Source organism: Doryrhamphus excisus, chromosome 8 (assembly GCF_030265055.1).
Source record: "Doryrhamphus excisus isolate RoL2022-K1 chromosome 8, RoL_Dexc_1.0, whole genome shotgun sequence".
Lineage (NCBI taxonomy): Eukaryota > Metazoa > Chordata > Actinopteri > Syngnathiformes > Syngnathidae > Doryrhamphus > Doryrhamphus excisus.
Genome location: NC_080473.1, coordinates 7,411,506 through 7,438,720, shown reverse-complemented (window position 1 = coordinate 7,438,720; position 27,215 = coordinate 7,411,506). Strand labels below are relative to the sequence as shown.

Here is a 27,215-nt window from a genome sequence, read left to right as displayed (position 1 = left end):
TTAGGCTGGGATTCGAACCCGTATTTTTCACAACATTTGAATTCTTTATGTGACCCAGGCCAGTCTAACCAGGCTGTCCCAAGTGTGCCACATTCTAAAAATGGAATATAACAAGAAAACCCCCAAAAATGAAAACATGGAAAAAAGAGAAGTTTTATATTTTTGAAAACAAATGCAAAAAATGAGCAGTAATTTTACAAGAATAAGGTATTAGACTTTATTGATCCACAAGGGAAATGGCTGTAGCTCAGCTGCAGAAGAAAAAATACTCTTAGATCAAATGCATTACAATATGAATAAAATAGAAAAATATATAAGAACCAATATTGACAAATAGTCTGTAGAAATATGGCAGGGGGAGGGCAGACAGCACAGCGCAATATGCTGGATTATGTTGGATTATCTTTCAGGACAGGTCAAGCTGGATGGCGGTGCAATGAATGAAGTCATGAGGCGTTTACTGTGTGCACAGAACCGCATGATCCTGTTAGGGATGCGCTCCGAGAGCAATTTGTCCGGTGTACTTGTGTCTGTCCCGGTTACATACGCCTTCAATGGACTGCCAATGAAGTTCATTCATTCATTCATTTTCTACCGCTTTTCCTCACGAGGGTCGCGGGGGGTGCTGGAGCCTATTCCAGCTGTCTTCGCCCTGGACTGGTCGCCAGCCAATCAGGGCACATATAGACAAACAACCATTCACACTCACATTCATACCTATGGACAATTTGGAGTCGTCAATTAACCTAGCATGTTTTTGGAATGTGGGAGGAAACCGGAGTTCCCGGAGAAAACCCACGCATGCACGGGGAGAACATGCAAACTCCACACAGAGATGGCCGAGGGCGGAATTGAACCCTGGTCTCCTAGCTGTGAGGTCTGCGCGCTAACCACTTGCCCGCCATGCCGCCCTGCCAATTAAGTTGAAATATTTAAAAAGTTGTAATATTGGGAACAAGAAAGAAACAAAGAAAGAAAGGCCTATTTTTGGAATATTAGGTGGGGAGAGAAGTTATGATGTCACCAGAATAAAGATGTTACGGGCATAAAGTCATCACATTGAGAGAAAAATTGACTCCTGATTTTCAAATTTTTCTTCTTTTCTTGTTAAAATATATTTTAAAAATAAGGAAGCCCAACAGTCCACACTTTGGACACCCATAGTCTATGAGAGCGTTCAGACCCCCCCTGCTCCATTCAGTGCTTTGTGGACCTCCCTCTACCTCGGCTTCCCTCCCACTCCTCCCAGTGTGACAGTTCAAAGTCTGGCAGCAACCGCCCGTCAGCCCAGAAATGCACCTTACAATTTGAAGCAGACAGCCAATCACGGGCCTCCTCAGCCGTAGCAGTCACTTGCAACATTTGCACAACAAAGGAAGCACTGGCTGATTCATCAACCCACCCACACCCCCGCTCCTCCGTCCCCAACACCCCCTTTCCCTTGCACTGGTGACTCCTCCTCTCATCTTTTGTGCTGGCTACCAAATCCCCCCACCTCCATAGGAGACCCTCCTCCCTCCCCTGTGCTGTTAATCTCCTCGTCTGCCCGTTGGGATCGCCTGATGCTGTGCACCCTCACGGGACACATCACACTCCGGTCCCATTTGCTAAGTGGTTTTTGGCCTGTTGGCAACACACACGTTTAAACAGGAGTAGAATGGAGGGGCACACGGGGAATGGGCTTGGGGTTCTGACTGATGGTGTTTGGTGCATAAGGGACATTTACTTCTCATGTTTCAGCACTTTTATGGTGCTTCTTTTAGGGTGCCCTAAAAGAACCCCCCCCCCTCCCACACACACAAAGGACTTTCACATTTGGTGCTTCTATAGCAGGGGGGGGGGGGTCCATACTGCGGCCTGCAGCACATGCAATTTAAAAAGAAAAGTCCAGATAAAAACAACACAAATGTATAAATCTACAGTAATTTTACAACAATAAAGTCAAAATATTAAGAGGAAAAAAAGAAGAAAAAAGAAGTCATAATTTAATGAGAATAAAATATTATGAGGAGAAATCATGTCATTTTTGTATCTTAAATATTAAAGAAAAAAGATGTTATTTTGCTTCTTAGGGGACCTATGATGCTTTTCCCCTTTCTGAGCTATAACTGTATACAGTTATAGCTCAGAAAGGGGAAAACATTCTAAGTATACTTAGAATAGTTGTATTCTGGTGTTAAACCATGCCAAAGTTAGGGTGGGGCTATGCTGGAGCCTATCCCAGCTGTCTTGAGAAAAATGTCATTTTCCAAGAATAATGTTGTCATATTATGAGTAAAAATGCAATTTTTTATCATTCATATCAATTTTTATCATGTATATATGCACATACAGATATGTTTTAATGGGATTAAAGTCCTAACTACAGGAACAAAAATGAAGAGGAAATTTGAAAGTTAAAAAAACAGCTGTGATTTCACAAGAATAAAGTCCAAATATTGTATACTGTATATGTGATACATATACTGTATATATACGCATAGCAAGGGATTATTCTAATGTTAGAAATAAACATTGATACATATACTTTATATATATATACACATAGCTAGGGGATTATTTTAATGTTATAAATAAACATTGATAGATATACTGTATATATCCTCATAGCAAGGGGATTATTCTAATGTTAGAAATAAACATCGATACATATACTGTATACATATATATGCATAGCAAGGGGATTATTCTAATGTTAGAAATAAACATTGATAGATATAATGTATACATACGCATCATTGACAGGCGCATAGCAAGGGGATTTTAAGGTTAGAAATAAATATTGTACTGCACAAAAAGTAACATTGAATGATTTGTTGTTTCATGTAAATAAATGGACAAATCAATAAGATATGATCAAACAACACTTTTGCCACAGTTGATTGTGGCACCTGAAGAGTGTCCCACAGAAGATCAGCTCCTCCCAAAGAGCTTCTTGAGCACGCGAAATAATGCATTGTCCCTCACAGCCTTTAAGGCTCTCTCCCATTGGCTCGCCTCCTTCCACAGACCACACCCCTTCTTCTCAGCTTTGACCTCTGCCCTGTGAAGCCGCTTGTGCAGCCGCCAGTACAGGCGAGAGTCTGCTGAGAGTCCAGGAATGGACGCCCTGCGGGCCAGGCCGAGCCTGAGCGCCTCCTCGTTCATTGAGTGGTCCCATAACGACCCCTGCTGGACAACAAGGGGAGGACAAGAAGGTTGAAACAAGTGTTTCTCTTGTTTCAGCTGGCTTCGGGCAAGCTTCACCTTGCTTGGGGTGACAAAGCAATGAAGCCTGTCGTCCTGGCGGCTGATGAGTTTCAACCAGACTGTTTGAGCGGGAGGAAGGCTTCTCCGCAGCCAAATTAAGCCGTCTGCAGTCAGATCCACACCTGCAAGGTCCACCAGCAAGGTTGACGTGCACACACCTGAAGGAATGAAAAAACATGAGACACGACTGTGAATACACCTACACAACATGTGCGGTAATGATTGTAAGCATCTATCTATGAAAATACACATATACACTACATAATAACTATACAATAACTACACTAATGTGTACGGTGGCCAAGGTCAAAGAGCCCATTACGACACGCATGAGAAGCATGGATACCCTGGATACCCTGGATACCCTGGATACCCTGGACACCTTGGACATACCCTGGATATACCCTGGATATACACTGGATACCCTGGATATACTACCCCGGATATCCTGGACACCCTGGATATATCCCTGGATACCCTGGACACCCTGGATATACCCTGGATATCCTGGACACCTTGGATACCTTGGACATACCCTGGATATACCCCGGATATCCTGGACACCCTGGCTATACGCTGGACACCCTGGATACCTTGGACACCCTGGATATACCCTGGACACCCTGGATATACACGGGATACCCTGGACATACCCTGGACATACCCTCGATACCCTGGACACCCTGGATACCCTGGACACCCTGGATACCTTGGATATACCCCGGATACCCCGGCATCGCCTCACTGCTTTTTTTGCACTTGGGGGCAGCGGGCAAGTGCGTCACATGTCATCTGTAGCCCAACGCAGCCTGCACACAAGGAAAGTTCCTCCTGCACTAAACGTGCTACATCGTGTCTGATCCACAGGGCCTCCCTGTTCACTGTGTCCAAAGCCTTGGTGAGGTCAACCAAGATTATATTTAAGTCCATATTTTATTTTATTCACTATGCATTTCTCCTGCACTTGCTGAACGGAGAAGAGCATGTCCATGGTGAAATCCATATTGTGTTTTTGGCAGGTGGCCAGGTCTCTCATGGCCCCCGGTGATCCTGGTGTCATAGATGTCTCTTTGGTGGCAGATTGCAAAGTAGTTTATTTTTATTTTTATTTTTATTTTTATTTTTATTTTTATTTTTATTTTTATTTTTATTTTTATTTTTATTTTTATTTTTATTTTTATTTTTATTTTTATTTTTATTTTTATTTTTATTTTTATTTTTATTTTTATTTTTATTTTTATTTTTATTTTTATTTTTATTTTTATTTTTATTTTTATTTTTATTTTTATTTTTATTTTTATTTTTATTTTTATTAAATTAAAATAAATTTTATTATACGGGAGCCAGGCCACAACATTTCGTTGGCAATTTCACGAGAAAGATGTGACTCTGGCCTCGTCATGACTGTGGATGATGAAGTTGATTATGTATTGATACTGTATGTAAAAGTCACATCTGCAATAAATAATGATGCTGAGAGGCTTGTACACTTGATGCGCTTTTAACATGTTTACCGATCACCGATTCTTACTGTATTCATACTGTATGTAATTGGTGCAGTGAGTGTTGCGTGGGCAAGCCCCTCCCATTTAAATTACCTTTCTGTTTGGTAAGCAGAGGTGAGATGACTGGCAGGTAAATTGGGATGTGCTCAACTTCCAGCCCTTTCTCTGTGATGGAATGGACCCTCCCACGGAGGCGGACATTCCTCTCCACAAAACCAGCGGGAATCTCAGACACGGCCTGGAATTTGGTGAGCTGAAAAAAGAAAAATGAAACAACTGAGGCTTTTCTTTCTGGTGGAATAGACTTCTCATAGTTCTCACAATTCCCTACAATTCCCTTCTTTATTTATTTGCTTTAAATCTTACCAGTTTGATACTCCTTGCTATGAGAATGACACCAGCAACAGCCAACCCGGTGCTGATGTTCTAGATGGGAGACAAGAGATGGTTTATTTGAATAATGCTAAACATAACCTGGAAAGTGTTTCAGGTTCTTGCAGATGTTACCTCTGCTCGTTTGATCTATTATGATAATGCAATGCAGAATGCTGGTGCCAGCAACTCATGCTGTGGTTTGTACAAATAAATACAGAAATATGATCAGGTTCTCATTCTCAATAACATCCTAATTCAAGGGGGAAGGGCAAAACAAACAAAAAAAACATCTGCTCACCTATAAGGGTCATGACAGGAAATAAATGAGCACCACGGGCATAAAGTAATAATAATAATAATAATACACTAACCCTTGAAGTTAATTTCACCAAGTCAACTTACAGTATTTCATTTATTTACGCCACATATTTTAGTAACCGGCTGCACGGCGGTCGAGTGGTTAGCCCGCAGACCTCACAGCAAGGAGACCCGAGTCAATCCCACCCTCGGCTATCTCTGTGTGGAGTTTGCATGTTCTGCCCGTGTGTGGGGGGGCTTTTCTCCGGGTACTCCGGGTACAAATTGTCCATAGGTATGAATGTGGGTGGGAATGCTTGTTTGTCTATATGTGCCCTGTGATTGGTTGGCCACTAGCCCGCCTCTCCCCAAGACAGCTGGGATAGGCTCCAGCACCCCTGCGACCCTCGTGAGGATAAGCGGTGGAAAATGAATGAATGAATGAATTTTAGTAAGCATTGTATATCTTTGAGAGACATTATAGAAAGTGAATTTGGATATACAGTACATATAGTACATTACATATAAATATAAATTACAGATAAATACTATATGTAGTCTGTGGACAGCCCATGTAGCATGATAGAGTTACTGTACCATGCGCTAAAGATGACTTAGTACACAGCCTTTATTGGCGACAACAAGTGTGGCTCAAACTGCAGCCCACGGGCCTCTTCATGCCCACCAAAAGTCTTCATTCGGACCACCATTTCCAAATTCAAACATTTAACATCAAAACTGTAACTGGCAACATGACTTGCAGTGCTATTGTGGTATGCTTGAGTCGCCAAAATAGTCAAATGCAATTTGTAGTTTGTAAAAAAAAAAAAAGAAAGGCCATCTGCACCAAAAGTGCTCTCTATTGTGGAGTAAAACATGCAACGAGTGCTTGAAGGTGACATTGTGTAAAGTTCCTGACTGGGTTGTTCAATAGAAGATGCCCCAGAAGTGTGTTGGTGGCCATTTTTAAGAACAAGGGTGATGACAGAGCTGTGGCAACTCCAGAGATATAAAGCTAATGAGCCGTACCATGAAGTTATGGAAAGAATAGTTGAAGCTAGACTAAGGGCAGAAGTCAGCATCTGGGAGCAGCAGTATGGTTTCATGCCAACAAAGAGTACTACAGATGCAGTATTTGCTTTAAGAATATTCATAGAGAGGTACAGAGAAGGTCAGAGGGAGCTGCATTGTGTCTTTGTAGATCTGGAGAAAGCCTATAGGCCAGGGTGCCTGGAGAGGAACTGTGGTATTGTATGAGGAAGTCTGGAGTGACAGAGAAGTATAGTGAAGTGGTGCAGGACATGTATGAGGACTAGAAGACAGAGGTAAGATGTGCTGGAGGTGTGACAGAAGAGTTCAAGGTGGAGGTGGGACTGCCGATTATTAGGACACTATTAGCTCTCAGTACGATGCAATACAATTCCAGGCCACTGGAAACTACTATAATAAAGCACACATGACATGAAAAGTAAGATGCGTGCCTTAAATTGTGGCTAATGTGTGCATCAGTTAAACAACCAAGCAAAATGCCGCTTCCAGGAGGTCCCTACCCGCACAAGAGTTAAATGATCATCTGCCCACTGAGATAAAGTAGACGCGACGTTGTGGGCTGGCGTGTTTTGTCGCTGTGGTCTTCCGTTTTCGTTGTGTGTTTCCCTGCGGGACTCCGGCATGTTGTTGACATGTGCAGTGAAGGCGCGGGACGCTCCGCCCCCTTTTGCGTACTAGGAGGGGCATCGACGCTTGCGTAAAAAAGTCTCCACCCGGCACTTGCAAATAACACTGGCGTCAAGGAGCGCAATATGCATCACCCGTCATCACGTCATTGATTATGTATTGCATGTAGACGATCAATTGCTGTCAAATTGCAAGCCAGGTTGCACATGCGCAGGTGAACTACACGTTTTTTTTTATCCCTAAATAAAATAAATGCAACCTTATAGGCATGTTTTGCAAAACAATTGTAAAAAAATGTTGTTATTGACAAAACATCACGTAAAAGAAAATCTTTGTGGTTATTTTTAGGCTACTTAACACTAGTGTCTCCTACACCTCTTCAATAGTTTTAGTTTTTTGCAACGCTTCGAATGAAAATTTGGCAAATATAGTATATTTTCAAAATGTTACTATAGTGCACATACGTACATTTATTTCAGAATCGCATACGTTATGTTAGGTAAGTATACCCAATGAAGAAAAACGTTGTATTGTGTTATTATTACAATGACGATTATTAGAATGCCTAATAAATGACCGCAACTGTGCAATCCCGTGTGCGCAATAAAAATGTCTTGAGAAAATCAATGTGCATGTACTGTATATGTTGCAGGGGTCAACGTGTTTAGTAACAGACATCATGGAGGAGTGACCGGTGACAGTATGACAGATGCAACTGGAGCTTTCATCTTGTAAACTGTGAAGTCATGGAGCTACTTGAAGCCGGATGACGCCCCCATTAGCACAAATTGGCCAATAGGAGGAGAGAGGCAGACTTGTCCTCCTGGCCGCCATTAAAGAATTCCATCCATGAGCTGAAATAATGGAAATCTGCTGAAGCCATGGATCCCAAGCACGGGGGGGAGAGACGCCGATGAGTAGCCTCGACGATTTGGCATTTTGTACCTTCTCGGTGTGGTTTTATTGTATCGGAGCATCATGGTGTTTTTTTAAGTGAAACCGGGGGGGCGGTGTAGCTAATTGTTTTATGTAGTCAGCAGGCTAGCTTTGGACCGCTGGTATGTTAGCTTGTCTGCTAGCAGGCTAGCAGAGAGATCAGGGGGAGGGGAGAGAGTTCCATTGCCTTGAAATTGTTTCAGATCGGCTAGTAGCTATTAGCATTAGCGCATCAGGGTCTACGCATTTGCGGTGTGTGTGAAGTTTTCTTTTAGTTTTACAGCTCGTATTCGGACTACGATTATCACTCAAACCGCTAGTCGATCCATGCCATGTTAACTTTGCTATTTCATTTTAGGTAATGTAGCCGCCAGCTAACCCGATCAGACAATACATTTCAAGTCGGGTTGATGAATCGTATAGCTCAATGCTTATCGTTACAGTCGATGCTCTCTGGCCGCTTACTTAACGTTGGCTTGGCTTGCAGGCTAGCGCCGGCTGGAAGTTGTTTGCCCGACTAGCGGAGGCTAGTCGTAGCAGCTAGCAAGTAAACGAGGGGTAGCTACAACTAGAACGGCGACTCTCCGGCTTAAGAGCTAAACCCGAGCAGTTATTGTCCGACGATGGATTCGAACGTTGCAAGGACGAAGTGAAAAAGGATGAGTTCGTGCTTTGTACCAAACGGGGCCAGCTTGGAGGACTGCCACTCCAACCTCTTCTGCCTGGTAAGACTCTTTAGCGAGCTAGCTATAGCTACTGTTAGCTCCGCCGCTGAGGCCACAGAAAGCCATTTTGGCTAATCAGGCTGCCGAGCTTTCTAACGTCAGTTGGAGACTGGCGTCAAGGCATCGGGGCCTGCAACTTGCAAATCGTGATCTAGCCAACTTCCATAATAGGAGCAGCGCACACTGCAGGCCAAGTGGTGCCCTCTTGCCTTATGGAGAGCTGCTTATGAAAATGGCTCATACTGCGTTGGTTGCAAATATGATTCTATTGACATGAATTACAAGCAAGACCAGTTGTTATTATGCACTGCACATATGTCAAACATGTTCCTCATGTATCACTCAGGTTATAAGGATGCATTATGGTTATGCATATAACTAAGTAACAACTTTCTAAAATGCCAACAAACCTCAGCTTTCAATATATTTGTTTTTTGCACACTCCCCACACAACAGACTGTGACTGCTTGTTGCTGAACAATGTACTTGGACTCACTTGTTTTATTTTTAAATATAGGCTGATTTGAGCGGGATAAAATGGCGACGATTTGTGTGGCAAGGACCCACCTCGTCGCCCATCCTCTTCCCTGTGACCGAAGAGGACCCGATCTTGTGTAGCTTCAGCCGGTGCATGGCGGCAGACGTGCTGAGCGTGTGGAGAAGGCACCACACGCCGGGTCGCAGGGAGCTCTGGCTTTTCTGGTGGGGCGATGACCCCAGTTTCGCCGAGCTCATCCACAATGAGCTCTCAAGTAAGTTCATGCTGCGCGTGTGTGTGTGTGTGTGTGTTTATATACATATATATACACATATATATAATATTCTCAAAGCTTTGTGGAATCTTGGCTCTTGGCCACCACAGATGCAGGCTGGTATGTAACGGCTTTCCTCAAAATGCTGTTTGAGTTAGATTTTCAGCAATTCCACCCAATCTATTCAGGATAGTTTTTTGGAGGGGGTTTAACACATTTATTGTACATGAGCAGCACATTATCATTTTCCAAGACAACATTTACCCAATGTTTATGTCTCTTGAGACATCAGATGAACAAAAAGTGCTGTATCTGCCATAAAGATGATGATACTCTATTTTGATTAAGGCAGTGATTGTTAGGCATTTCCTCCCTAGATTCAACTTTCAAGTTTGTATCGATGCTATGATCGAAACATGCATTTCTGGTTTTCTGTAGGCGAGGAGGACGGCGAGTGGGAGAGTGGCCTGTCCTACGAGTGTCGTACGCTTCTCTTCAAAGCCATCCACAACCTGCTGGAGCGCTGCCTCATGACCCGCGGCTTCGTACGCATCGGCAAGTGGTTCGTGAAGCCTTATCAGAAGGAGGAGAAAGTCATCAACAAAAGGTACGGTCGCTAACGTGTGTGCGTTTTTTCCCCCCCGCACATGGCATGCATTTTGAGGCTTGAATATGCCTGTGTGCTTTGCTGCTCTCCAGGTACGCATTTTGTGTCTGTGTTGTGTATGGTGTGCTTGGTGTAGAACATTATTTCCTGTGTTCATGGGACTTCTTTTAAAAGGTAGACAGCCCACCTACGCACGCGTCTTCTCCTATTCTAGATCAACTGACTGTTGTCACGCATCCATTAGTTATAGCTGCAAGAACACGCCCCATCTCTCTTTAATTACCATTGTTTGCTGTCTACCAAGGAAACAACACGCTTAATAGTGTGTGTGTGTGTGTGTGTGTGTGTATACTGTATATGTGTGTGTATATTAGGGTCATCAATCGATTAAAAATATTTTTATCGTGATTAATCACATTTGTCCATGTTAACTCTCAATCACATGTAATTGCCGATGGAAATAAGTTTTTATCTATAATAAGTAGGGAAAATCTTTGTGATTAACGATTCAACGTGCAACTACAACAATAATTACATCAAATTTTATGTAAAGGAATATCAATTTGGAGACCTTGTGCCATTTATATAAAAAAAAAGTCAGCAAGCATATTTTTGTATTTCTAATCTTTATTATTCGCATATTAGCTTTTAAGCTCACCCACAAATGTTAACAAATACAAAATGTGAGTGAGTGAGACCTCTCACACTAACATGTTTTTGTTTATTTGTGTCAGCTCAGCTTGTGTCAGATTTTTTATTTACGATACTGGTTTTAAATTCTAAATGTTTGAGTAAAAAGCCTATTTAGGAACATTCAGAAAGGATTATTATGAAAGAATTGCCTCAATACACCTTTCCTTCATGAAATGTACAAATTAAAATACCTAAAACGGCAATAGTCATAAAGCATTTCATCCAAATTGCAAACCTAATGTCATTTAATTTCTCTTTTAAAACACATTGAAATACATATCAATTCATCATTATATTACAATATTATTTTATTACAATACTCTATTTTCAACATTTTTGAATGTTTAATGCAATTTGTCCTACTTTTTCGTCGGTTATTGAATGCGCCAATCCACCGTTCTCCGATGCCCAGAGGGCTGTATAGATGTATTTGGATATATTTCCCCCCCCTTTTTTTTTTATCACCTTCTACCTTTGCTCCCGAATGCTGATACTATGTAGGAATGCATAAAGGTAAGATGTGATGACTTTGAGTGCTAATGTGCATCATTGTGGTAGTTATATGCTAAATGGCTATCACTAGCAAAACACTGGACTTCAGCCACGTTCATCACATTGACAGCCCGTCAATAGCAGCTGGAACTCCCAATTTAGCTGGCAGTTCAATGCCAAAATCATCAGAGATGTAAAAATATGAAAAGCACTGGGTAGTTGGGCCACTCTTATGCCAAGGTAGCACTGTATATGACAATAAAAACAATAGCTGCACTGCTCCAGTCTCTGGCAGGCCATGGAATCCGTGATAAGTCAAAGACAGCGACAGTAGATCCAAATAACTTTGGTCTTGCTACAAGAGCCATCTGCCAGGGCTTTGAAGCTAATTTACCAATCTAAATACTTTTTTCTTTTGCCATTTCCTATCAATATTTGTTCCAGCTTGTGGCTACAACGTTACTGTGCTTCAACCAAACTACGGTGGAGGCCGAGGGTCAAACAGGAGGAGAACACGTTAATCACGCATCAAAAAAGTTGCTGCCGTTAAAAGGGAACTTCCGTTAACGTATCATTAACACGTTAGCTTTGACGGCCCTTATGTGTATATACATGTATGTGTGTGTGTGTATATATGCGTACATGCAGTGTAGACAGTACACCACAAAAGTGTGTCCAAGATGCGGCCTGCAGCACATTCTAGAAATATGCAAGAATGAAAAAAAACAGTCATTTTTAGAAGAATAAAGTCCAAATATGAAGAGAATGACATTAAACTAAAAATCTAAATCCTATTGTCTGTCTCGATAGCACAGGCATGTCCAAAGTGTGGCCTACAGCAAGAAAACAACAGCAAAAATAGACAAATCAGCAGTTATTTAACAAGGTAGTTTTTCTTTTGTACCCTGTTGTCTAAACATGGCACTCGGTCCACGACAAGACTGTAATTGAAACCGCCAGCGTGTGATGCAAGTTAACATGGCGTCTGGAGACCGGCTGAGCACTTACCAAGGCTGGGCTCCTTGTCATCTGTCTCCATATGTTTCTGGCCTTGTTGACTGCAACTCCATTGGAACCAGTCCATGTGCCATTAAAAGAAAGGGCCGTCCAAAATAGACACTTTTTAGCGTGTTTTGTGCACATGTTACCGCTTTACCACAGCTGGACTCGTCATGCACTCTGCCGCGTAAGCGATTGTATTTTTTTTTTTTTAAGTGAAGAAAACCGAAAACCCGGATTTTGAGGTTTGTGGAATCTCGCTCACTCTGAGGCGAACAACCAGGACACAGCTTGTATTCATTCTTTTTCATTGACTTTCCTAATTGTTGCTCTTCTGCTGTAAAAATGACAAACGGCGCCAGGGAGCAGTCTGAAACAGCTGCTGCTTAATGACAAGAGTTATTGTGGAGTAAGTTAACAACGGTCCAAGATGTAGCTTCTCTGTCATGTTAAAGGGCTTTAAGCTCTTGGTAGGTCTGAGCCAAAGATGCTATGTTTTAGGGAAGAGGCTCCACTCTGGTTTCTTTAGTAGAAATTGGATGTCTCTTTAATTGTATTATCCTTTTGGACATCGCTCATAATGTCGGAGTCGTTTTCACTGTATTTGAATCAGCAGCTGCTGGTTTATTCATTTATAATAAAAGTTGCATTTAAAGGACACTGGCATGGTGGCATCTCGCAATAGTGATTCTTGAGCAGCACTAGTCATTACCGTTGTTTGGGTCTAAAGGAGCAGTGATGGCTCAGTGATACTAGAAAACCTTTTCCAGCAAGGGCCCCATATTGAAAAATGAAACACTTTGGTATTTTGACACATTGAAGAAACTGCTATTAGCAACGCCTCTTACTAGAAGCGCTTTTGCTCCATGACTTGCACAAACTAAACACAGTTAGGACACTGATAAACTGTTACTTACTGCTTGCTCTTCTGACTCTTCCACAAAACCAAGTAACGTTGGAAAGGGGTCGGCTAGTGCAGCTGCATAGTGGCCCATGAAAATGCATTTCTTTTTTCTGGTAGGGAATCAGGAGCTCCAACAACTTGGGCCTGATGGTGGCGTCTTTAGGATCGTAAACAAATGTCTTTTGTAGCAAGTAAACAGAGGAGCAGAGCTTGGGGGAGGGCAAAGCGCTTATCTGCTTACAGACACGCCCATATAAGGAAGTCCACCCCTCTGTGACATCACTTTTTGAGCCATCCCAAACTTCTTTCATGGCTCACTTCCAAATGTGCAAACACCAGGATACAACGTTCTAACTACAGTGACAAGATGGGAAGCAAGTGTCTTCTTCTACCCAAGTCATTGTACAGATAAAATACACACAGGACAAGGACTGGCCTTCAAAATAAAAGCGCAGTTGGTTGCCCAACTGTGTAAACAAGAGTGTGATAAAAATCTCTTCTATATATGCAGTTGGAAAGGCATTGATGACTACATCTTCCTTCGTGACAAACACAGGCATTACAACCGCTTGAAGAGTTTTGTGGCAATCTGCATAGTGCAAGAGAACAGTAGACTTTATTCCAATAATATTTTCACTTTATTCTTGTAATGTAATTTTTTTGCCAAAAAATTATAACTCTTATAACCCCAAAAAAGCCTTATACTCAACAACATAAGGAAAAGCTGGGGTTTTCTGTTAAATCTTTGTTTTTTACTGGCTGTTTAATTGTTCTATATTTTTCCACAAACACCTTTTTCCTAAACATTTCTAATATAGCATTTTATTTCAACTTCATCTTTGTTTGCATGCTTCATTCACATCGGTTAGACTCCCTGAAGAACTTTCTTCTGTGTGCAGTCAGGTTGCATATAGTGTGTATATATAGCTAACATATACAGCTAAACATAAGCACCACTTCACCCATTTCAATTGAATACGGGATTACTAGAATATTCCATAGCTGCAGCCCCACTGGCCAGTAAACAGCGTTAGACTTTGGAGAATGCTGAGTGTGCATTGCGGTTTTAAAGCAACTATGTCAACAAATACTATTTCAGTGCACTTTGCCACGTCCAGCAATGGGAAAATAAGCATTTTTGCATTTAAATTTGAGCCATGGCCTGAGAGTTTTGTGTTGTTGGAAAGTATCTGACGCGTCAGTTGTCAGGTGGTGAAATGGAAGGTATTGTGAATATGATCCTGCATCTTTGTTCATGTTCACAAACTCAGCCAAAGTACTTAAACTAAGCCTAGGCTGTAGGTGATTGACGCCTCCTTCTGATGTGTCCTTTTTCTGCTTTAAAGCCCGATGCTGCAATATTAAGTGTTTTTCTCACTCTTTTGCAGCGAGCACTTGTCCTGCGCATTCACATTCTTCGTGCACGGAGACAGCAACGTGTGCACGAGCGTGGAGATTGCGCAACACCAGCCACTGCAACGCCTCAGTGAGGAGCACCTGAGCCTCGCCCAGCAGACCTCAAGCCCCTTGCACGGTAAAAGTCCTCTGCTGGCTTGAATCACATGTTTAGACACAGTTTTCTTATCATGATCATTTTTTATGTTAACATTGTCACCCGTCTGCACTTCAGTCATCCTGAGCCCCTACGGTTTGAACGGGACCCTCACAGGCCAGGGCTTTAAGATGTCAGACCACCCAACTCAGAAGCTCATTGAAGAATGGAGGCAGTTTTATCCCATCAGCCCCAATCCCAAGGAGTTCCAGGAGGAAAAGACGGAGGACGGCGACTGGGAGGACGATTCCCTGGCAGCTGTTGAGGTCCTCGTCGGTGAGGCATCACAAATTTGAAGCAGTTTATCCGGTTACAGGATAAATTCCCTAAAATGTGCTTGACACTGTGTGGGCGTGTTCCTCTTCCAGCGGGAGTGAGGATGGTTTACCCTTCCTGCTTGGTACTCTTCCCCCTGGCAGACCTACCCGCAGTAGTCCCTCAGGGCTCCTCCAACACCTCAGGAAGCATGTGTGGTGCTCAGCTGGGCCAGGTCGCTCACAGAGACGCCGCCATGTCTTCTGTCATACTGACTCCACCAACGTCACCGGAGGAAGCTCAGACTGGTACGGCCTGTTTTATTTTCTTCCACTGTGAATAGAACTTGATAGTATTTTTGATATTGAACAGCAGTTTTGTCTTGTTTCCTCTTGTAGATTATCAGCCAGCACAGAGGTGGCATAAACTCTCCGCTGCGTCCGATGGCTACAGTTCCAATAACACTCTTCATGGGGGGAAAATCCCCCGCAGGCTTGCCAGCCACATGGTGGAGTCCGTTTGGCAGGAGTATAACATCAACCGCACAGGGAACAAGTATGTGAAAGCATTTCCTCTGCATGTGAAAGGAAAAAGCGCTTGTTGAATATCACGTTCCTTTCACCGTAGGAGGAAGTTTACAACCTTGACCAATGGGACCTGTGAGGAGGAGTCTGAGAAATCAGGACTCTGGGATTTTGTGGAGCCTGTCCACAGGCTACATTGCAATTGCTCAAGGTATGTTCAGATATTGTAGTAATGGCGGTATTTTCAGGCTTTCCCATACATTCAGATGCTTTTGAACGGCCAAACACATTTGGAGCAACCTAGTAGAAGATTTGCTGATTTGAAGCTTGATTTGCTGCAAATTTAGATTTGCTGTTAAAACTTGATACAATAGCTAGCATCGTGATACTGCAATTTCTAGACTATAGATGGTACCAGTATGTAAGCTGCATGTGCCCACATCTTAATGTGGATATTTAGTACACAGAAAAAAATGCTTTTTTCCAAAGAGTGCCAAAAGGGGGAGAAATAAAGTCTGAAAAGTATTGTTTGTGAAAAATTATACTATTGCTCAGTATTGGAATGGAATGGCCTTTATTGTCATTATACAAGATGTACAACGAGATCGGAGAGCTTCTCCTTTCAGTGCAGTAGTCAAGTAAAAAAAAAAAAAGTATATAAAAGTAGAGTTAAAAAAAAAGACAATTTAGCAAGATATATACAAGATATTCAAAATATACACATAGTATTGCACAGGAGCATATGCAGGAGCAGACATATTGCAGATATATTAATTTTAGTGCATTGATAAATGGGTCATAGTGCAAATAATGACTGGTGTATACAGGTGAGTAAAGTCACATATGAGTGTATTGGGTTGTTAAATAAATAAATATGATTGAGGTAGTAACAGAGGCAGTGATGGAAATATTGCACATTTGCATTATGCTAATGACCGGGTACGTTGTATGTCTGAGTTTGTAAGTATTGTAAGGTGTTTTCAAGGTCAAATAGAATAAAATAAATGCCTGGGACTCTGCAGTTGAATAAATGAACATCCGTGGCTACTATGTTAGGAAAAATGATAGACTTGTTTCTAAGCGTGTGGTGTAAGTATTGTTTTTCCCCTCACTTAGACATAAGAATCAGAAACTGCGACCCAGCAACACCTCAGGACATCCGCCTTCATCGGGCCAGCCCGCCCCAGCGGCCCCAAAGCACAAGCTGGCCGAGAAGCTGGAGAAAGGGGAGAAGCAGCAGAAGAGGCCGCAGACGCCTTTTCACCATCGCAACTCCGTGAGCGACGAGCAGCCGTTGGAGCCTCAGACCCAGAGGCTTTGTCTGCGGGCGCAGGAGGAGGGTTCCTACCCCAGCCTGCACCACGTGGACACGACGGCACCCCCCAAAGCGCCCACGTTGCACACCCACGCTCCCCCCGCAGACCTCGTGGGATCTCCGCCACCGCCGCCTCTCAGCCCGCATCCATGTGACCACATGGAGGGGGAACTGACTCCGGTTGGCATGAAGAACTCCTCCACGCCCATTCACCAACCCTTCTACCCGCCTTCAGTGGAGCCATGCCTGCTGCCTCAGAAGAGCTCGTCTGAGGAGCCCCCACCGCAAAACCTGCCCGTGCCTGTTCCCTTCCCCCCGCCCTTCAACGAAACCATGGAACCCTCTGTCTTTCTTGGTTCAGCCATTAACCCCAATGAAGACTCCGGCCATAACCCCTGGAAGTATTTCAACCTGCCGAGAAGGAAGGCGTCCAACTTTTACACACCTCAGCTACCTGTGGATAAACTTCGAGAAGACTCTGGGGGTGGAGGCGGAGCAGAGAGCATCGTGTCTGTTACAGAGTAAGTACTTTCAAGTCCTCTGCAGTATTTTCAAGTGTTTTCTTGTACATATATGTCATATTTTTGGTCCCTTCACACTTCTCAGGTTGATGTCGGACTCCATGCAGCCTCTGAAAGTGTCCCAGGATCTGGTGAAGACCTACGCACAGCGGAGGAACACCTACCTGTCTTGCACCGTGGCAGACAACGAACACGGCGACGAGCAAGACCCTTACGCCTTCAACGAGGGGGACGAAGAGTTCAGTTTTACAGAGAAGAGGGACAAGTCAGGATCCGAGAGGGATGGGAGCAAGAAACATAAGGTGGGTGACACATCCTGTCCACTTGGAGTCTCTATAAACATAAAACTTGACGGATGCTTGAAATTCTACTAATCCTTAACTCATTACGGTTATACTTGTGTGTTACAATTTTGTCGTGTTTTTTATGAAATGAATAAATGAGCAAATGAGTCATTTACCACAGCCGTAGGGCACAGATGAATTGCTTTGTGTTTGACTGGCAGGCAGAATGAGCCACTGTGTTTTGTAATTGAATTCTGCTCCTTTCCTCCCACTAACAGTTGGATGATGGCTCCGGGAATTCAGCTGATGGTGAGTGTTGAACATTTCATTCATGTGGCTTTGATTTTTATTTTTTTTGTATCGACAAAAGTCTATGTGTCCTGTTCTCACTGTGCTCTGTCTGGATGTGGTGCAGAAGGTCAAGGTCCATCAGGTAGCAAGCCATCAGCATCGACCAGCCTCATCCATGAGAACGACTTGGCCGTGTCCTACAGCGACTTGGATAAAATCTTCAATTCCGATGAGGATGAGTTGGCGGTAAGTGCACATTTTGTGTCCAATAAAAACCGGCTAATCGTGAATGAACAAATGTTTATTTTAAAGGTGTTTTTTTTGAATACGTTGTCTTTCCCACATGTACAGCCTGGAACCAAAAGAGCAGGAGTGGGTGTGGATGACAAATTTGTCTCTAAAGAAACAAAACCGACCTCTTTGGACCCCTTGTCTTGTATAAGTAAGAACACTAAGCATCATTAGAGTGTTTTGGAGTTGGGAATGTGTTTTTTTTTTTTTTTAAGAGGATCACTCTCTCACCCGTTCTCCTCCAGGTACGGCAGATCTGCACAAGATGTTTCCCACCCCGCCCTCTCTGGAGCAGCAAGGATACTCCCCCATGAACTCTGGCAGTAAGGACAGCCTGGAAGCGGGGACGGGCCTCATCCTGTTGGATGGCAGCCAGCTAAACAACCACTTCAAGATGGAGGTGGAGGAAGGTTTTTGCAGCCCGAAGCCATCTGAAGTCAAGGTACATGACACACCTGCCAAACTGTGAACAAATAGACATTCGTGTATTCTCATTTTTTTTTAATTGCTTGTTCATTGTTGTTTCTTCTAGGACTTTTCCTTTGTGTACAAGCCAGAGACGAGTCAGCCGTTCATTGGCTGTTCCATGTACGCCCCCCTGAAGACGTTGCCCAGCCAGTGTCTGTTGCCTATTAAACTGCCAGAACACAAGTGTGTGTATATGCGCAGCTGGGCCATCGGTAAAATGGATCTGATGCCGCCAGTGGTGAACAAAGACAGGTGAGAAGTACAGCATCATAACTGACATTAAAGCCCTGACTTCAGGGGAAATATGTATTTAGTCATATGCCTCTTGAGTTTGGCATGTAATGTTATTTAAAAAAAAAAAAAAGTTTCTGAACAGAAATATTAACAACTTATGAAAAACAAAACATATGCAAAACACACAAAGTAGTAGTTTTGTTTGCAGAATAAAGTCAAAAGGAATAGTCAAGAACACATTTTGAAATAGTTGCAAAACAGCAGAAATTAAAAAAATATGTATAATTTTACTCATTTTATGAGAACAAACCTATAATATTATTTATTATATTATTTTTTTAAAGTAACATCCCGAGTGTGGAACCAGAGGACATCCAGACCCACACCCCTCAGACCCACACGCCCTTCATGTCCAGCAGTGCCCCTCCCAGCAACAGCGGCACAGGTATCCTCCCTTCCCCGGCCACGCCCCGTTTCTCGGTGCCCACGCCTCGCACTCCGCGGACTCCCCGCGGCCCGTCCAGTGCCCAGGGCTCGCTCAAATACGATAACTCTGACCTCTACTCCCCCGCCTCCACTTCTTCCACCTGCCGACCACTGAGCTCCGTGGAGCCTGCCACCGTCCCCTCCATCCCGGAGGCCCATAGCCTCTACGTCACGCTCATCCTCTCCGAGTCAGTCATGAACCTCTTCAAAGACTGCAACTTCGACAGCTGCTGCGTGTGCGTCTGCAACATGAACATCCGAGGAGCGGACGTGGGCGTGTACCTGAAGGACAACGGCGAAGCCCAATACCCCTGCACCTGTGGCTTCAGTGCTGTCGCCAATCGCCGCTTCGGCCAGTCTGCTGGCCTCTTTTTGGAGGACGAGCTTGACGTAGTCGGACGGGGCTCAGATGCTAGCCGGGACACGGAGCGCTGCTTTGAAGAGCTGCGAACACCCGCTAAACACAAGTCCGGCAGCCTGAAGGAGAAGCCTCCAGATGAGCTCATCCTACTTCTGCAGGACCAGTGCACCAACCCGTTTGCCCCCATGGCGGGTGTTGACTACCCCAAAATGAGCTCTGCCCCCAGCTCCTTCTTAAGGGTGGAGGAGAGAGACTGTTATAATGACTGCTACATGGCGCTGGAGCATGGCAGGCAGTTCATGGACAATATGTCTGGAGGAAAAGTGGATGAAACACTAGTGAAAAGCACCTGTCTTCATCAGTGGCCCAAATGCAAATGTAAGCTTTTTATTATTGCTCTATTCATAAGTTCATACAGTAAGATTTATTCCTCTTTTTTTATCCTCCTGCAGCAGCAGACATGAACAAGCTGTTCTCCCAGGACGTACTGCGGGTGTTGTTGTCCCTCCAGCCTGTCTTGCAGGATGCTATTCAGAAGAAGAGAAGTGTGCGTTCCTGGGGGGTGCAGGGACCCCTCACCTGGCAGCAGTTCCATAAAATGGCAGGAAGAGGGTCTTACGGTAAGTCTGATCACACAGGTACGTTTACTCATCTGCAGGGGCCTCACCTCCAGTCTTCGTCTCCACACAGGTACAGACGAGTCACCTGAGCCGCTGCCCATTCCTACATTTTTGGTGGGCTACGAGTACGATTTTGTGGTACTGTCCCCGTTTGGCTTGCCCTACTGGGAAAAGCTGCTCTTGGATCCCTTCGGTTCTCAGAGAGACGTCGGCTTTGTCGTCATCTGCCCAGAAAGCGAAACCTTACTGTGTCGAGCCAAGACTTTCTTCAAAGATTTGAGTGCTATGTATGAGGTGTGTGCTTTGCCCCTTTTTTTTTTGACAAGTCCAGACGTGTCCACAAAGACATTTCATAATCAGAAAAAATGATTCACTCTGATTAATTTCCTCTCTGACAGGCATGCCAGCTTGGGCAGCACAGGCCCATCTGCAAAGCTCACCCTGAGGGCATCCTGAAGGTGGGCAGCACAGAAGGCCGCAGCATGTCCCAGCAACCCCTCAGTGACTGGTTTCTAAAGATGGCCGCCAGAGACTCAAACAACGAGGCCTTTAATAAACTGAAGCTCTTTGCTCAAGTGTGCCGCTATGATCTAGGTATTTTAACACAGACTTGAATTATACAATCATTAATGACTTTTAAACTCAATCATGTCCACTTGTCTCCCACCCAAGCTCCCTACCTGTCGGAACAACATTTGGATGGCTCACTACTCACCCAGCGCAACCCTCCGGTGGTGCCCTCTCAGAACGCCACCTCATCCGGCGTCTCCTCTGGACAACCGAGCACCAACACTACTGGGACTACCCAGCCCCCTCAGATCAGCAGTGCTGCGCCAACTTCCTCCTCGGGCTCTAATGCTATGGGAGGGATGGCGTCATCCAAGTCGGGGGGGTCCTATCCCCAGTTTGGCGGCGCTGTGTTGCAGGGTTGTGCGTCCCATAACGGTCCCCAATCGAACCAGCAGGGACCCGGTGCGGAAAATGGCAGCGCTGCTCAAAGTTCGAGTGAGGCACCAGAGAGGTGAGTCATTACATGGTTATACGTCATCACTCACAGTAAATATTATTTTTATAAGCTTGCTCATTTATGTGTCTGCCACGTTCCCGCAGCACGATGGACAGAGACAAAGTAGGCAAGCCGACAGATGGAGAGTCCCACGGCGTATCCTACCCGCCTGCCATCGTGGTGTATATCGTTGACCCCTTCAGCTACACGGACACCGACCGCGAAGTCCACTCCAGCGCCTACACACTGGGCCTCTTACGCTGCTACATGGAGATGCTCCAGTTCCTTCCCGCTCGCATCAGAAATGCAGTCTCTGTGCAGGTGTGACAAATTCCTACCAGTTTTCACCTCTAATGAAAGATTAGATTCAACTTTGTTGTTATTGCTCATGTCACTGGTACAGGGCAACAAAATGCAGTTAGCATCCAACCAGAAGTGCAATGTTATAAGTACCTTAGTAGTAAGTAAATGCAGAAAAAAAAATGGACAGATCTACAAACTAAAAGAAAGAAGTGCGCTTTGACTTTTGGGGAGGACTCATTCGGTTTGATGAGCCCACCGTGGGGTACTGGTTATCGTTCTGTTAGTAAGCAGTATCGGTATTCATCAGGAAAGGGCATCCGGAATATAAAGGGCTCCAGCCAAAAATCAGTATGCGGATAAAAAAAAAAAAGATCCGTTGTGGCGACTCAGGTAAATAATCAGGAAAAAGCCGAAACAAACAAACTCATTGGGTTTGATGCCAAGCCACTGGGCCACGCATGGGAAATGAAAATGAGCGAGGCACTCATTAGCAGGATAGTTGAGGGGCAAAGCGATACCGCAAGGTTGCATCAATGTGCCCAAGGTATTATAGCTAACGGTGTCAACACAAGAGGAAGTACAATACCGTTATCAGAAGTCATTTCAAAGAAAACTATGTGATCATACCAATAATAGTCACTGTGTGCTTATATTGAAAAATCACTGATAATCTAATATCGTACTTATGGTACAGTATTTTAAAAAAAAAACTATTTTTTCCTCTTTGTGGACCTTTTTTCTTCAGTTCCTATTACTTGCTGTCACACTGTAGTAGGGCTTTTTTTTTTTTTTTTTTTTTTTTACTTTTAGCGCATTACAACACACAATTAGTGCACATGTAGGGGTGTTAGTATTCACATCTAGTTTTTAGCTTTCCCTTTAATCTAAAATGTGAATTTGCAGCACCTAAATGTATGATCCACGGCACTTTTATACCAAAATGAATATATCTAACGTGCCTTTTTTTTTCCCGTCAGATCGTTCCGTGCCAGTATCTCCTGCAGCCGGTGCACAGCGGCGAACGGCACCTCTACAGCCAGCACCTCAAATCGCTCGCCTTCTCCGTTTTCACCCAGTGTCGGCGTCCCCTGCCCAACTCCACCAACTTCAAGGCTCTGACTGGCTTTGGCCCCGGCCTTGCCATAGACATGGCGCTAAAAAACCCAGAGGTATAGTGTCCTGCAAAAAAGACTTCCATCTTTATTTTTATCCGACACTTAATCCTTCTGCCTTTGCAGAGGCCCGAGTGTCTGCGCCTCTACACGCCACCTTTCATTCTGGCTCCGGTGAAAGATAAGCAGACCGAGCTGGGTGAGACGTTCGGGGAAGCGTCCCAGAAATACAACATCCTGTTTGTGGGCTACTGTCTGTCTCATGACCAGCGCTGGCTGCTGGCTTCCTGCACAGACCAGCACGGCGAGTTGCTGGAAAGCTGCATTATCAGCATCGACGTACCCAACAGGTGAGATTGCATAATAATCTGTTCATCAGTTAAATCAGGGGTGTGATATCAACTTTGTGATATAGGCATAAAAAGCCTATTAATAGTATAATATTTTGAATTTTTTTAGAACTACCCAGCCTAATTTTTCCAAAAAAAATGCAAATTTATTTTTTGTTTTGATGTATTTTTTCTTTAATATTTCAACTCTGCTACTAAAACGACTTTATTTTTACTCATATTCCAAGTATATTCTTGTTCTTTTTTCCTCATTTGAACACGCCTTTCTTTCAATGTTTTGTCTTTCAGTGTTTTAGTCTCGTAAAATTACATCTTTTTATACATTTCTGCAGTTTTTTTCTCCTTGTAAATGAGAAAAATTCTCGTAATTATGACTTTGTTCCCATAATAATTTGACTATCCTTGTAACATAACTCTTTCTGCAACCGAGAGTATTGGCCGATGTCGATACCGCCCTTTTTCACTGATATCAGCCCATATCGATCTGAGCATCCCTAATTACGTTTTAAAATTCTTCAATATTTTCAATTTCGTCCTGTTATTTTTCCGCATATTACATGATTTATGAAAAAATTATGAAAAAATGTTCAAACTTTCTGGTGTGATCATAACATTTTTCTCTTGATATTTTGACTATATGTGCTGAAGTGTTGAACTGTTTGTTGCATTCGGGTGCAGGGCTCGTAGGAAAATGGGCTCCGCCCGGCGACTGGGTCTGCAGAAGCTATGGGATTGGTGTCTGGGTCTGGTGCAGGTGACATCACTGCCATGGAGGGTGGTGATAGGGCGACTGGGGAGGATGGGTCACGGCGAGCTGAGAGGTATACGCACACACACACACACGCAGTACAAGTTGGTAGTATCAACGTACACTGAAATGATGCCACCCGCTGCCTTTTAGACTGGAGTATACTGCTGAGCAGGAGGAACCTCCAATCCCTCAGCAAGCGTCTGAAGGAGACGTGTAGAATGTGCGGCATCTCTGCGGCTGACACTCCCAGCATCCTTAGCGCCTGTCTGGTCGCCATGGAGCCCCAGGGTTCCTTTGTCGTCATGCCAGGTAAATCCCAATCTGGGCTTCAAGCCAACGAAACCTCCTAATATCCGTCTTGTGTCGGCAGATTCTGTGTCAACTGGCTCCGTGTTCGGCCGCAGCACCACGCTCAACATGCAGACGTCACAGCTGAGCACACCTCAGGACACGTCGTGCACGCACATCCTGGTGTTCCCCACCTCTGCCATGGTACAGGTCAACACCAGCACGACGGAACCCATCGACATCAACTTTAACCCCATAAATCCCGGTGAGCTTAAAAGCATCACGACTCAACGTCGACGCTTGTGATGGCCGCCATCTGACCTCTTCTCTCCGTCTTCTGTCTAGACGGTTCTGACGGAATGGGCATCTTTGATCTGTTTGATAATGACATGGATCCTGAACTCATCAACATCCTGCCTAACTCGCCCACCACGTCACCTGTTCACTCCCCGGGCTCGCACTACCACCAGAGTGGCGATGGAAGCAAGGTACTATTCGCCATGAACGTACACGTGAGCGTGCTGGCTGTGTAGGGTAGACTCCAGCGCACCGGATTGGCAAAAGTAGGCGCTGCCGTAAACTCCCACGTGAATGACCGCTTCTTCGTCTTTAGTCCAGCAGGCTGATCTTTGGAACATTGGAGCTCTTCTGGCTTAAAAAGGTTTCAGCAATGGGCCTGTTATGCTAATTATGAAGTAATATTTCACAAACGAACGTATAGAGAAAACATTTCTATAGTGGAGTTGAAGACGCGCAGTGCAGCCATTTTTTTTACATAACTGCTAAGGGTGAGGAGCTCAGCCATCGAGAGGAGTCAGTTGAGGTGGCTCCTCGGGCATCTAGTCCGGATGCCTCCCGGACGCCTCCCTGGTGAGGTGTTCTGGGCATGCCCAGCCGGGAAAAGGACCGAGGGCAGACCTAGGACACGCTGGAGGGATTATGTCTCACAGCTGGCCTGGGAACGCCTTGGTGTCCTCCCGGTGGAGCTGGAGGGAGGTGGCTGGGGACCGGGAAGTCTGGGCTTCCTTACTGAGACTGCTGCCCCCGCGACCCGGACTCGGATAAGCGGAGGAAAATGGATGGATGGAAAACTGCTAACTTTTGTTACAGATATTAGCATCTTACCGCAGAGTTGGTCTGTCCTTAATCGGAATCATACAGATGAAACTTCCATGATCAGGGATGTCGATTGTTGCTAGCTTGGTGACGTGGCGTTTATTCGATGCCGATTACGTACATTTCTTGGTGGCCTCTCTGCCTCGGCAATACATACGTTTTATTTGCTGCCACGCATTATCATGATGATGACAGGTGTGGTGCTATTCCAACCAGACATTGGAATCCCTGCTGCGGCATTGACGACCACATCCACCCCCCTTTTGACTGCAACAAGATGGCCACCAGTTGCTCTGTAGAAATAACGTCTTGTTCCCCGTCTGTGTTGCTTGTTGTTCGAGCGTGGACTCGTGAAGTCGTCAATCTTCTGCATATCGCGCAATTCTTTGCGTCAATTTCCTTCTTACAGGCGTCCATCAGTTTACAAAGCGATGATGCCGTCGTCTGAGACTTTGTAGCACCATTCCACTTGTACAATGCGCTGGCTTCATCTTCAAGCCAAGCTAGAGGAGCGTTTGAGCTTTAAATGTGTTCCCCGCAGGGTCAAAGCACAGATCGCATGGAGTCGCACGAGGAGGCCCTGAACATCCTGCAGCAACCCATGGCTCTGGGCTACTTTGTGTCCACGGCCAAGGCAGGCCCGCTGCCCGACTGGTTCTGGTCGGCTTGTCCTCAAGCTCAGAACCAGTGTCCGCTCTTCCTCAAGGTAGGCCTCCGTCATGAGTTTGACTTGATTTATCACGAGACCTGTGGAAGATCTCCGTAGTGACGTAAAGCACGGTCTCTCCCTCAGGCTTCTCTGCACCTGCACGTGTCCTCTGTCCAATCAGACGAGCTCTTGCACAGTAAACACTCCCACCCCCTCGACTCCAACCACACCTCCGACGTGCTCAGGTCAGTTTTCACAACGCCAACGATGATGCTTTCAATTCCACTCTTACCCTAAAAGCTGCCCTCCTCCTCTTCTTCTTCCCTTGCAAACAGATTTGTTCTGGAGCAGTACAACGCCCTCTCCTGGCTGACATGCGACCCTGCCACTCAGGACCGACGCTCCTGTCTGCCGGTTCACTTCGTGGTGCTCACTCAGATCTACAACTTCATCATGAACATGCTCTGAGCCTGACTGTTCCGGTCCAGGACAGGACCCTCCCATCAGGGCAAGGAGGAAGCAACCCCTTCTCCTCCTCCTACTCTTCCTCCTCCTCCTATGGCATCTCTCAAATGACAATGAGCCACTGCAAGTGTCCAATCCGATGCCAAGAATCCATTTCAGCATTTTGGATGATCAAGGGAGGTTTCCTAAAGGAGAATAAATGGTGTTTTTAATGACTGTAGATTGCAATCGATGAAATTTATCCTAATGAAATGCCTGCATATATTATTTATTGTAAGTTTTTAAATGTGGAATTTTTAATGCTTAATATCTTTTATATATTCAAATCCTAGCGAGTGTGTACTGTAAAGGAACTGCTTTAAAAAAAAAAAGTGTCCCTTCCTCACTGACACCGCAGAGGAAGGTGCCTACGTGAACTCGCTTTAGAAGGCTTTTAGAATCTTATTTTTTCAAGGAAAGGATACACCTTTTTATCGCCATGACGCTGTAAAGATGAAGGCGGTGCCCCGCAAGCGGCTCGCAGTTGAACTCGACGAGCTCTGAAGAGGAATTCAGAAGGTACATTGTCAGATGATATATTTTATATAACAGATTTAGGTAATTGTGCGTGTGTATATGTGTACATATAATTGTGTGCCGCTACTGATGGTGCAGCTTCTGTTTTAGGAATAAAGTGCGTCTACCTGAGTCGCCTTCTGGTTTTATTTTACCTGTACAACTTTAGAAAAACTCCCAGTGAATGCTTGGGTTTTCTCCGGGTAC

The 27,215-nt window shown here is 44.5% G+C and overlaps 2 protein-coding genes across 2 annotated transcripts; one reads left to right on the top strand and one right to left on the bottom strand.

Annotated features, from left to right (window-relative positions):
• Window positions 1-2,356: 2,356 nt before the first annotated feature.
• c18h3orf33 (c18h3orf33 homolog (H. sapiens)) lies at window positions 2,357-7,117 on the bottom strand. The gene is made up of 5 exons (XM_058080176.1): window positions 6,977-7,117; window positions 5,121-5,180; window positions 4,848-5,007; window positions 3,247-3,407; window positions 2,357-3,171 (listed from the first exon to the last, which is right to left on the bottom strand). The coding sequence occupies exons 1-5, from the start codon at window positions 7,097-7,099 to the stop codon at window positions 2,914-2,916; spliced, it is 762 nt and encodes a 253-aa protein (XP_057936159.1). The 5' UTR covers window positions 7,100-7,117; the 3' UTR covers window positions 2,357-2,913.
• Window positions 7,118-7,852: 735 nt separating this feature from the next.
• LOC131134754 (mediator of RNA polymerase II transcription subunit 13-like) lies at window positions 7,853-27,140 on the top strand. The gene is made up of 30 exons (XM_058080341.1): window positions 7,853-8,764; window positions 9,282-9,516; window positions 9,955-10,123; window positions 14,600-14,745; window positions 14,842-15,039; window positions 15,132-15,326; window positions 15,417-15,573; window positions 15,646-15,753; window positions 16,659-17,378; window positions 17,464-17,680; window positions 17,941-17,971; window positions 18,078-18,199; window positions 18,305-18,395; window positions 18,490-18,686; window positions 18,777-18,964; window positions 19,291-20,171; window positions 20,246-20,413; window positions 20,484-20,707; window positions 20,812-21,007; window positions 21,086-21,434; window positions 21,524-21,740; window positions 22,700-22,891; window positions 22,961-23,184; window positions 23,863-24,005; window positions 24,086-24,244; window positions 24,306-24,488; window positions 24,569-24,711; window positions 25,881-26,045; window positions 26,133-26,233; window positions 26,324-27,140. The coding sequence occupies exons 1-30, from the start codon at window positions 8,699-8,701 to the stop codon at window positions 26,454-26,456; spliced, it is 6,318 nt and encodes a 2,105-aa protein (XP_057936324.1). The 5' UTR covers window positions 7,853-8,698; the 3' UTR covers window positions 26,457-27,140.
• Window positions 27,141-27,215: the final 75 nt, after the last annotated feature.

Excerpts from the sequence above, each read along its gene's own strand:
- c18h3orf33 (XM_058080176.1), bottom strand. The coding sequence starts at position 7,099 with ATGCCGGAGTCCCGCAGGGAAACACACAACGAAAACGGAAGACCACAG. Across the intron at positions 5,181-6,976 it reads ATCATTTAACTCTTGTGCGG|AACATCAGCACCGGGTTGGC; the intron begins GTAGGGACCTCC and ends TCTCCCATCTAG. Across the intron at positions 3,172-3,246 it reads GCTTTGTCACCCCAAGCAAG|CAGGGGTCGTTATGGGACCA; the intron begins GTGAAGCTTGCC and ends CTTGTTGTCCAG.
- LOC131134754 (XM_058080341.1), top strand. The coding sequence starts at position 8,699 with ATGAGTTCGTGCTTTGTACCAAACGGGGCCAGCTTGGAGGACTGCCAC. Across the intron at positions 18,200-18,304 it reads CCGATGAGGATGAGTTGGCG|CCTGGAACCAAAAGAGCAGG; the intron begins GTAAGTGCACAT and ends CCACATGTACAG. Across the intron at positions 20,708-20,811 it reads ATTTGAGTGCTATGTATGAG|GCATGCCAGCTTGGGCAGCA; the intron begins GTGTGTGCTTTG and ends CCTCTCTGACAG.